Raw genomic sequence first — 12,052 nt, 5'->3', positions numbered from 1 at the left:
ATGGGATAGGAGAGCTTCACCTGTGATGTTCTCTTCTCTAGTTAGGAAAAGTTAGCGAAATGTGTGGCAAATTTGCAAAAACAATGCTTTACCTTCACAAATGTGTTCATAAAAGTGTCTTGTCTACTATCACCTATCAATTTGTGCCAACCCAACTAACTCCCTTGGGAAACTTTGTGACAGCTGCTGAAAGTTGGGGTACTATTAACCTATGTAAGGCTCTGTCTGTCCTGATGAAGGTCGAATAGACCGAAACGTTGAATAAAGAGCAACATTTCTGGCAAGTTTTCTGACAGTGTGCGGGACCCTTCTTTGTTTTTCAAAGATACCTTTTTAACCTATGTAAGGCAACATTTTCAAATTCTAAAGTTCTCAGTCCTGGGGACGGATTTCATAGGGGTCATTTAATGAGATCAGTGCAGATTTGCAAAAAATCATTTTCATAATTGGGATTTTTTTTCTTTGCTTTAAGCCCTGTGCTTTAAGTAGCATGTGACGTGTCAAACTAGGGGGGTTTTCCTATTTGGACGAAATTTAGCCCAAGGACAGGAAAAGGAAATTGTAATACATAATATGTATCATCATGGGATCATCATTTATATATAAAATGGTTAAACAGAATTGTAGACACTAATGAAAATACACATTAAACTTGGTTTATTTAAACGCACATGTCAAAAATTACACAGTGTAGGAAAATAAAAACGTGTGGCAGAGATAAGCAAAAGGAGAATGTTGCTTCTTTTTGTTTTCAGTGATACATTTCACCAGTTTGGAATGTGTTCTTCTTCCCTGCTGGACTTAAATAACTTCCATATTCAGTCACAAGATGGCACTAGAGAACAGCCAAGTCTATGGACTCAATGTTTGCTTTTAAGCAGTTTGGTTTAAGCAGTGACATCATGTGGCAGCTACAGTTGTCCCCCCCCTCACTTCACACAAGCGTGATGTTTTTTTTAAAAATAATAATGGATTTAGGTGTCTATGGCTATTAATTGTAACCCTGTTTTGACCGTGGCAGTATATATTTTTTGGTCTTTGATCAATTGGACAGTCAATAGCCATATGTGTTTGTCCATAGTCCATACCGTTTGCCCATATAGCAACTGGTTTCAATGCATGGCAAAATATAAGGCGAACGCTTCCTCACATCCACACCAGTGGTACAACTGAGCCACTTATTTTCCTTGCAGCATGTGGATGCATGCAGCAGCCATGCTGGCACCACATGCGTTGATGCGCCGCACGCACACACACACACGGCTCCGTTGTCTCAAGTTGCATTAAGTGCAACCTCTCAGTTCCACTGCTGATGCGCTCACACACACACACACACACACACACACGCACGCACGCACACACGACAACCCCAGGCTAGCTTGTGAGGAGAAAAGTCTTGTTATGCGAGCCTAACTTACAGCCCGACCACAAGAACCCTACAACACATTCATCAACAGGAATGCTACGATTCAAGTGGTTTAAAAACGCACAGTGTGGCTTCTTTCTGGCTAACAACTAAAAACCTAATAAACTCTGCTTAAAGCTGCTACAAGATAAACGGTTTGTTTGTCTACTTACAACAAATGCATGCCATGAAACAGCACCTGCATTCAGCACAGTGTAAACATTGAAAAGATAAGATAAAGGTTTGCCATAGTTCACTGTGGCAAAGTGAACCCCTTTTCCACTATTTAGTTAGTGTGGCCCAGTGAAACTCAAAGGAAAGCTGAGTGGAAGGAAAACGTGGAATGTTTCAACACTTTCAACCTGGCCCTGTCCCCATTTTCAGCATGTCTCAGAAATAATTCAAACATCTTTAAAAAACATGTTGTGAAACCTGTAGTTCTGCACTGTGCAATTTTTTTTAAATAGTGCTTAAGTGGTAAAATGCAGGGAATGATTGTAGAGTGATCTGAAGTGATGTTTGGCAACTCATTGGTATCCCAGCTGGATCATCTGAGGAGATAGAGGAGGTGGTGATGATGCAGCCTTTGTCCTCGTCTTAGGGACTGCTGGTGACACGCTGGCAGGTTGGCTAGGACTCAGAATCCTGAAGAAAGGACACACATGAAGAATATTACTCATGTTCGCACGCACGCACGCACGCACGCACGCACGCACGCACGCACGCACGCACGCAAGCGCCCCACACACACGTCACACACACACACACACACGTGAAGATTGTGGCCGTGTAGAACATAGAATTCTGAAGCATTTCCAAATAAGGAAAGGTTCAGTGAGCAAAACAATACCTCACTAAAATAAGTCTGCATGTAATCTAATCTGCATTAAACAAGTTATCCAATCAGCCTCAAGGGCAAAGACAGACAAAGGATGCGAACGAGAGAAAATCTAATGACCAGTGTCATTTACCGGTGATCCATGGAAACAAGATTCTGTGACATCATAATGTTCTGGTCATTATACTGTAAGTCAGGTTTCCTTAAAAAGCAGATGGGGCTAAACAATGAAAAATAAACAGCTACGCATAGGCCTACAGTATACTCCTTCAAAGGACAAGTATTAATTCTTGGGTAGGAGCTGCACAAGAAAATGTAGCATGCATGCATTCCTTTACAATGTTGTAGTTTCCATCCATCCATCATCTTAGCCCAAAGCACTGAGCATTACCTTTGTCCATTGGCTTATCAAGGAATACTGGTCAGGATATTGTCTTGTTATTGGACATGTATAATAAACAGCTCTCGGCTATATACGGTATGAAATGAAAGAAAGGTTTTCAAAGTGGGGCCAGTTGGAAAGGAGAAACAATAAATACATGAATGTAGTTCAAATTAAATTCAGGGGATTATTGTGCTATCTGAACCACATTCAACCTGGCATCCCTTATTTCAGGGGTGGGCAACTTTGACGATGGAGAGGGCCGCTATATTTCCACACTCACTCCCTAGGGCCATATATTAGTATCGTCGCAAAAATAGCCGATCTACAAGCTCAAAACGCGTCGCGCTGCGACACGTTTTGAGCCTGTAGATCGGCTATTTTTTGCTATATTCGAATTGAAATGTTGAATTATTTGTTGCTATTTTTGAATTGGAATCCTGAAAATTAAATTTTTTATGTAATTTCAAATGCCTTTAATTATACTTGTGTTGAAGCAATGAGCTACTAATTTAGACTGAAGTAATAACAGCGGGTCATGTTTGCATGTTGTGGAATTGTAAACAGCTGAAACCAATATTATATCAGTATTCTGACATACTAACCTGAGGGCCACATTAAGTGAAGGTGGGGGCCGCATGTGGCCCCCGGGCCGCCAGTTGCCCAGCCCTGCCTTATTTGGTAGGAGCAGTAGAAGGGCCGCAGTGAGAGGCTATTATCATGCTATTTGAGGGTCCTTGGCATGGTTACATTTGGGAACCCCCGAATAGAACGGAGGTGAGGAGATGTGACCTGTGACAAAACAGATGCACGCACGCACGATGGAGGAGGACAGTGGGTGGCTTAAGAGGGACATAAGACAAACAAACAAATTCTGACTGGCTTCCTGATTTGCTCAGCCAGTAGTGAGCGTGCATGTGTGCGTGCGTGTGAAAGTGTATACTTTTGCTTACTTTCACTGAGGGTTGGGGACTGAGCCTCAGGAAGGCAAACACAGTGTTGTCCTCCTTTGATTGAAAGAAATCCTCATAGTCCTGAAGGGAAACACCACAACATAAGAACATAGGGTACATAACCGCTATACAAGTCTGTACAATGGGTTATAAACATCAACTAAATGTGCCCTGAGGTACAAGCCCTTCCATCATCCAATGGTCGGATCATTCTGGTGTCATCAGCGAGTAGCTACTGCTGGATTACTACTACTGGGAAGACCGAGAGCGAACCAGGGCACATAATCTGTCCCATCCAGTGACTGGATTACGACAGGATTACACACAGCAACATGCAAACTCAGCAGAGGACATCAAATGGTTTTACCTTTCACAAAGTGCTCACTGATCCACGTTAATATTAATTTGCACAATCTTCTGCTACCACTATGCGGCTAATTGTTTGTCCTTTATTCTGCTTGGCATTAGCCATGAAAGATAAACTAAATAAATGATAAACACAAAATAAACTAAAAGAATAAACTGACCCACAAAATGCTTAGAAAAGTTCAAAACTGTCCCCAAACAACATTCAAGGATTTCAATAAAGTGTGAATAAAGAAATTCTATATCCACTGTTAGCTAAGGCCATACTGTCTTTATATTCTGGTGTACTAGGCTGTAAAAGGAGCCGTCTTGTGAGAAAGATTGGGTGTTATTCATCTTTGGTCTTGTCCTAACAATCTGAATGTAATTTAGAACTAAGGCGCCACTACTGCATGGTATTTATTATTTTGAGTAGACTAGAGCTTGGCTCTATGACACATGCTCCCCTCATGTGTAGAACTATGGTCTGATCCTCGCATTTAGCAGAGAACTACTTGACCACTGACCTGTGCGTTTAATGTACTTCTCCCATTGAACTACCTTTGAAATACTGAGGCATCGCCGACTTGTTTGCCATGACATTCTGATTAATGCAGAATTCCTCCACAAAAGTCAATCCCATGATGTGAAAAGATTGTCATCCTAATGTTTTTCCAAAATCAGTAATAATATACATACATGTTTTTTTATTGCAAAAGCAAAATGAATTAAAACTAAATAGAGTTGCATGTAAAATTATCTTGGTTTTAGTTACTATCGTAAAAAGAACTAAAACTGAAACACCAAGCAAAAAAAAAAGAAGAAGAAAACACAAAAAACTAATATTCCTAAACGAAGTATCATGCCCAAAATAGACTCCAGGTTGGAAATGTTTAACCACAAAGATAACGGATCGCATTACGACACATTTGGCAAAAGTATTTGGTGTAGACGGAAAAAGAAGTAGAAGCACAGTTATCCGTTTTAGTAAGAATTAGCCTGGGCAGCATTCCATTTCGGGTTTATGAACCAGTCTGGAGCGGATGATATCGCTACGTCATGTTGTAGTATTGTTTTGTAGTCATCAATCTTCCGGAACTTCCTTTTCCCTCAAACCGATTTTTCTCAATAAAAGCTACGAGAGCTTTTATTGTTATTCTTCCGGTTTGAGGGAAAAGGAAGTTCCGTTTGATTGTTCCTGCCTGATGACTAAAAAACAATACTACAACATGACGTGACGATATCATCCGTTCCAGACTGGTTCACGCGGCACTTTTGGAACAGAGACCAGGCTTTCCTCCGAGGTGGAAAGCCTGGTGAGGCGAGGTTAAGTAAGGGCTTTATTGGTAAATAATATACTCAGTTCATAGTCATACCCCACAGTAGCTTTCCTCGTTGAAGATCTGTGGTGGCACCGGGTTGCCCTTCGCTGGCTGCTTGTTCTGGGGGATGTTCCTGTTCATCCACAGCCGCTGCTCCTCCAGCATGGTGATGTCTACTTCCTCGAAGCAAATACGATTGGACTCCAGGAAGCCCACAACATCCTGCTGATGCTTCTTCACCTAAAAGGGTGTGGAGAGCAGAAAATTGAGTCATATGGAGGATAAGTGGAGGTTGATGAGGGTGGAGGAGAGAATGTGGTGAAAGAAAGGGAGGCAAATGGAGTTAATTCATGAATACATTTTCAAAACAAGGCAGGCCTAGTAGGGGCCTATAGACACTATACATACTTTGACAGTCAGGTTCTCAAACTTTTTCCATCTCAATTTGGCCATCGACCCCCATCTGAAAATATTCTGTAACCTCACAAGATTTGTGAGGTTAAATATTATGGTTAAATTAAGTGGTCAAACTAATTTTGATGCTATAGAGCACCGAAGTCTGACGTCAATATCGGTAGAGGGCGCAAATCCACGGGTTCATGTACTTTTTATTTGCATTGTAATCCCCATACTAGGCCCATAGTGGGATTTTAGATCGCCTCATATAAGAACTGTGTTTGAAAAATAAACATGTCATCCCGGCCGTTTCACTCATATTGATATGAAGAATCAACTTACTGAGAGAAAACACTATTGTTACTGCTACTGAATTAGTTACATCTTCGCTAGAAACAGACTGTATCATAATATGAGTGACTGACTGTCGCAAACGATACAGAGACACCTCCCTGACAATAATGCAGAGACAGCTTGTTTATTTTTGGACCACAATGCTTATATGAAACGATTTTAAGATGAGCCCATGATGTTATTCTCCATAGAACAAATTACTTCCGTGGGCCAGGCAGAACCAGGGGATGAGCGGATTAACTTCGGCGCTCCATATTAACTCATTTTGCGGGGGACCCTTCAATGACCTCTGGGGGTCCCCAGACCCCACTTTAATTAAGAACCACTGCTTTAAGATATCATTAACTCACAAAATCCTTTAGTTCGTTCAGCCCGACGACCTATTCCCTCTCACCCTGTACTCAATCCTGAGTGACATTGCTAAATGAACACTGCATATTTTCCTGTAAACTATGCTTTCCAATGGAGTTTGCTCATCTGTATGTGACATCCTACTGTATATTAGTCTTTGCCATGGGGTCAGATGTTTAATACACTCCTGTAATGACAGACAGTAAGCCGACACATGGGTTCACAATGCACATATACTGTGCAAAGGAACATCACGCACACACAGTGCACATTATTGATTGCATTAACTCCAGACTGTAATGTGGGCATTAATTGATTATCGGGGGAACCGTGGGTTTGAAGGCATCCTTTTCCCATTTCTTTAATCTAGTTTTAGATCAATACAAATGACTAGATTACAGGAGTGGCACATACATCCAAGATGCTTTTCAATGCTGTCATTATTTCTTTAGAAGAAGGAGAATACCAGCCCTCACGGAATAGGCACTTTATTGTTTCATCTTTAAATAGGATGGGTATGCTGCACAAGCAGCAACACAACAAACACGTTTCGGCCAACGGCCTTCGTCAGTGTTGTATAATATACAACACTGACGTTTGTTGTGTTGCTTGCTTGTGCAGCATACCCATGCTATATATATATATATATATTTTTTTTAATATTTTTTATCCCACGATTTTGTAACCCATTTTTCACCCCTGTGTCAATTATCTAATGTGATCCTGGGCGCTACACACCCTCCGCCAACCTAGTCTCCATATATGGGGGACATGGGGAGAGCAACGGACTTGAACTCATGCTTCCTTCATGCCCGAGTGTCCTTTACACCTGACAGGGGGGAGTTTTCCTGGTTGGACGTAGCACGTGGAAGGAACACGTTATTCCGACCAGTTCCTTTCCCCTCCATCAGGCGCCCCGGCTGGCCAGGGGGAGGTAGTTTAGAGACCAGGATTACTGCATGTTTTTTGTGAGGGTACCTACCCTATACCCATGCTATTTAAAGATGAAACAATACAGTGCCTATTCTGTGAGTGCTGGTATTCTCCTTCTTCTAAAGTGATTCCTGACCGTGCACCCGGTAAAATGTTCTATGAGATTGAGACAAGTTGGAGTCGTGCGTGCTTTCTTCTTTTCGAAACGTCACTATTTCTTGTCATGTATTTATCTGTACTGCATTGGACCAGTTGACAGTTAACAATATGATATGTATATTCATGTAAGACTTTTTATATTTATTTTGATTTGTTTGATTTATATTTTGCTCTATATTGTACTGTACATACAATTTGCACATGGCATGATGGGCATTGCGAACTGGGAGGCATACTATGATCCAACGGAGCATTGGTTCGAAGGAGCATTGGTCCGAGGTGCGCTGGGGGTCGGGAGAGGGTTGGGGTTAGGTTTAGGTGTGCTGCCCCGTGGGAGGTTAGGGTTAGGGTGAGGGTTGGAGGTAGGTTGTCGTTCGGACCAATGCTCCGTCGGACCAAACACATGAACCCTTGCGAACTCACTTAAAAGGTCCTGGCCTGGGACTTAAAATACTAAAAGAACTTCAAGGGGACTCTGATTTTTGGCTTGAGTTGAAATAACCAAGATTTTATTTGGGCTTTGTAAACCATCCTTTCTTAAAGTTATACAGGCCCAACAGTGTTCTTCAAGATGGTATGACAACTGTACACATAAACCATGTGTGCAGGGGAAACTGTTTGGACTTGTGTTTGTGAGTTTGAGAAATTAAGACATTCTCATATGGTGAAGTCAGGAAAGATGGAAAACTCCCACGCTACTCATGGGTTATTAAAAGATCCCCTCACACATACAGTACAGTACAGTACACACAAGGGAAACTTCCTGTGCTCTACTGAACTGAAGCCAGTGACCATGTTGAGGCCGATGGAGCAGAGTTGGTGGATCATCCCCTTATTCTCTGGAATTTAAGCATTGTGAGAAATATCCTATCCTTAATAATAAGGATAGGATAATAATTTGTGGATTCCACAAGTGTGCGTTAAATCATTCTATTTGTATGTATGTGGCAGCTTTCGCAGTGATTATGAATACATTCCAATTATTGTGACACAATTTCTACCAATTCCTCTTCTTTACCATTCACTACATCTAACTAAATTGATGATATCCTATCAAAAACTGCTCCTCTATATGAATGAAAATTGTTGCGGGTGTATGGCTGTTGTCTGTGTGTGGTATGAGCTTGTGTGTGTTTTGTTTTAAGGATGGTGCTGCCTACAATGAGGCTATTGTTCTGCCTTAAACACAAAGGACTGAGGATTAAGTTTAGAGTAGACACTCAAACTCCCAAACAATACAATAACAGCATGCCAGACATCTTCAGTATTGTGTCTTTTGTAATAGCTTATCACTATCAGTATATGGCCATGAAGCAGCAGTTGACAGACACAATAACAATCTGCAAGGGTATACTGTAGAGTCCATTTTTATATAGATAAGGTATTTTGTTCAGGTGAGAAGTTAAAACTTTACAACAATTGCTTGAGACAACACAACCAGTATCTACTGTACCTCTGTACTGTACTTTTTGTGATGAATTGAACATGGACCCTATTGTAAACAAGTGTAATGCTTTATGGTGTCGTCCACAGTTAACAGTCTTGTATTGAGTTGTGCTTGAAATTTTAATGTACTGTAATTCTCCAAATCAAACTCCAAGCTGAACGTGTGTGTAAATAATGAAAGATGTGGCCCTGGTCAGTGCTATTCTAAAAAATATATTAGCTTTTTTTCAATTCCACAAAGCATTCATCACAACAGCTCCTGTATAGGTAGAAAACGCCTGTCCTCTCCTGATTTTGTGACCACTACAAAAAGAATATCTATTGGACTATGTTAGTAGTATCACCAACATATTGGGCATCGGCCTTCGTCAGGGTGTACAGGCACACGGTCAACACAGCATAAGGCTCAAAGGAGCCACTAATCAGTCTACCGCTAGATAACAGTCTATCAGTCAACAGTCAGATCTCAACAATAACAAAATCAGAGAAACGTGCATGACATTTACCCCAGTATGGTCATGAATCTACAGTTTAGTAATACAGATTCTGAGAATTATAGTAATTTAAGGCATTAAGCAATAAGCACTGGCACTCTGGCGGTGTCACAGATCCACTTCGACACACTCCCTGAGATAAACATTGAAAGTGTTTTTGTGGTGAGTAGTGGAGGAGATGACAATGCACTTCATTCATGTGGACGGATGATTTCTTCCCCGCTAATCTGCTCTCATTAATCTGGGAACTGTGGCGCCGCATTTCGTTTGATTAGTTGTTCTCTCTCTTCACGCGCGTCTTTTTTATCTCTGCCTCTTTCACTTTGTTGTTCTCTTCCTATGCTAGCCAGACACCCCTGCCAATCCCCCAGCCACGACCACACACACACATCCACTTTGCAGGTTTTAAATCAAATGAGGAATGCCTGTCATCTCCCATATCTCCTCTTTAATGCAATTTCATCTCTAATTCAATGCAACAGAGCTGAAAATTGAATTTTCACATGAGCTCACCATCACTAACACGGAGTTGACCCGTTTCCCGGACAGCCTCCCCGAGTGTGTGAGGTGTATGTGTGTGTGTCATAGGATTAAAAATAACTCCTTTGTAAACCATAACAGATTATGTTGCCCCACTCCAGAGACAAGTGAGCATGATTAAGTAAATATATTACTCATTTGTGCCATTACCTAAGTCTTTAAGAATTCCTTCCTGAGTTTCCAGTTATAGCCTATGGGCTGAAGATAAGAGCAGGGATGGAATGTCCAACCAGGAATACACAACACTTTTGATTGCAAATAGATAACACTTTAGCCAGGCATGTGATGTGTTCCTGTGCATGTGAGATTGTGTGCATGATACATAGATCTTTTAGTAGGCCAAGCATACAATTTACAATTTAGGCATTTAGCAGACGCTCTTAATCCAGAGCGACTTACATCAAGCAATAACAAAAAGCATGGCAGTATCTATGTAAACTATACATACTATACTATATTATATATTATACATGTGTACTATAAAGTGCTATGACTACATAAAATGCAATTCTAGTGCTGTCTACATAACATGCTATAAGTCTGTTTAAAATACTATCTAAGTCTACATAAAGTGCTATAATTAAAATACTATCTAAGTCATAGAGATGTATATAGTATATACACCCCTCTAGGCAATATACAAAGAGCAAAATGGCAAATTTGTTTGTGCATAAAAGATGCACTTTGCACTGCCTGTAAAGGAAGTGATACATAAACTTAAAACAAAGCAGTAAAAATCTGTCTATAAGAGCAATGCCTGACATCTTGACTAGGTGTAACCTCATATTATTGGTCATCATAACTGATAAATGCATTATGCATGGAATAATTAAATTAATGTTATATGGTATATCCTCCCTGTGTTAAAAGAGTAGCCTTAAGAGATGCAAGTTGCTGCTTGCATCTCTTACGGCCAGACCAGTCCACATAATTTAGTACACCACCAGTCAGTGCAACTACTGCAACTACATGCATTGCAAGTATGCCAAACATTATCCCCAATGGCAGTTTGCAAGGAGTTGCATTGGTGCGACTATAGTTGCAATGGTGTGGCGGGCTGGCCTTTACCTCTCACTTTCACTCACTATCTCAAAAGCGGGTTTAACATTTACCAACACATGTGATTCAAGTAATGGCTATATATTTAATGTGTCTACTAGTAGTACTACGGTATAGTACTAGTTGGAAAAGGGGCGAGCGGTCTCGTATTCCATTGAATGAGATCTAAGTGTCATCATCGCACAGTGATTATAGTTGTTTATCTCTGCGCGCATCTCTGCACGTACATTAAACACCGTCGGTTTGTTCCAAGCCCTAGAATGGCTCTTGTTGTTTCATGGCATGCATTCTAGTCTAGTCTAGTCTAGTTTGTTCCATAAACAAGATTTTTTTTAGTAAAGATGCCCTTGTTTCACATAATGCCATATTATATAACTCAAAATAAATCGCAAACGAAGGTATGTTATCGCTAGTTGAATACTCACCGCCACAGAGCCAGATGAAGAGGTGATGTAAACCTTGATGACCATTTTAATCCTAAATCAACGCCACCACCACCCACGCAAACAAACAAACTATTTTCACCGATTCGTTCTAGTGAAACATGAGCTCCAAACACGATATGCGTTTTATTCCCTTTCACTGTCATTCAGACGGCGGTGCGTGCGGTGCGGTGCGGTGTGGTGCGCGTCTCTAACATACAATATTACTGTGCCATGATAAACAGGGAGCTCAGCGCGTTTCTGCTGCTGTCTAGTCTAGTGTACTACAGTCACTACTGAGCTTTATTTACGCTCCTCTGCTCTCACACTGTCGTCATGATCACTAGCTGCACTCTTCAAGTAGTAGTGGTGGATCCGAGGGATGATGGGAAATGTAGTTCTTTTTTTTGGCCTACATTTGTGTGTTGTTTTTTAAATCTTTTTGTGTGTATTTAATGTTTTATAAAGTAATGGTTGCTATATCATTTATTTTATATCACTTTTATGATCATTAGGGGAGAACAAAACCAAAAGGTATTTTGTATTGTATTAATATATTTCAAATGATGATGATGATAATAATAATAATGTTTTTTTATATTTATAGTTTATTTTTATATTTATAGTTTAGTTTATTTATTTTCTTTCTTTTT

At 40.6% G+C, this 12,052-nt stretch overlaps 1 protein-coding gene across 1 annotated transcript; it reads right to left on the bottom strand.

Annotated features, from left to right (window-relative positions):
- Nucleotides 1-634: 634 nt before the first annotated feature.
- Nucleotides 635-11,747, bottom strand: sh3bgrl2 (SH3 domain binding glutamate-rich protein like 2). Its single transcript, XM_079525444.1, has 4 exons — nucleotides 11,403-11,747; nucleotides 5,300-5,485; nucleotides 3,579-3,659; nucleotides 635-2,050 (listed from the first exon to the last, which is right to left on the bottom strand). The coding sequence occupies exons 1-4, from the start codon at nucleotides 11,445-11,447 to the stop codon at nucleotides 2,036-2,038; spliced, it is 327 nt and encodes a 108-aa protein (XP_079381570.1). The 5' UTR covers nucleotides 11,448-11,747; the 3' UTR covers nucleotides 635-2,035.
- Nucleotides 11,748-12,052: the final 305 nt, after the last annotated feature.

Source organism: Electrona antarctica (assembly GCF_951216825.1).
Source record: "Electrona antarctica genome assembly, chromosome: 17".
Lineage (NCBI taxonomy): Eukaryota > Metazoa > Chordata > Actinopteri > Myctophiformes > Myctophidae > Electrona > Electrona antarctica.
This window is presented reverse-complemented; position numbering and strand designations above follow the sequence as displayed.

What these genes read in the sequence shown, in the direction of transcription:
- sh3bgrl2 (XM_079525444.1), bottom strand. Translation starts at nt 11,447, where the DNA reads ATGGTCATCAAGGTTTACATCACCTCTTCATCTGGCTCTGTGGCG. An exon ending in CTTCATCTGGCTCTGTGGCG is followed by an intron (nt 5,486 to 11,402) that starts GTGAGTATTCAA and finishes ACACCCTTTTAG; the next exon opens with GTGAAGAAGCATCAGCAGGA. An exon ending in ACGAGGAAAGCTACTGTGGG is followed by an intron (nt 3,660 to 5,299) that starts GTATGACTATGA and finishes GTTTCCCTTCAG; the next exon opens with GACTATGAGGATTTCTTTCA.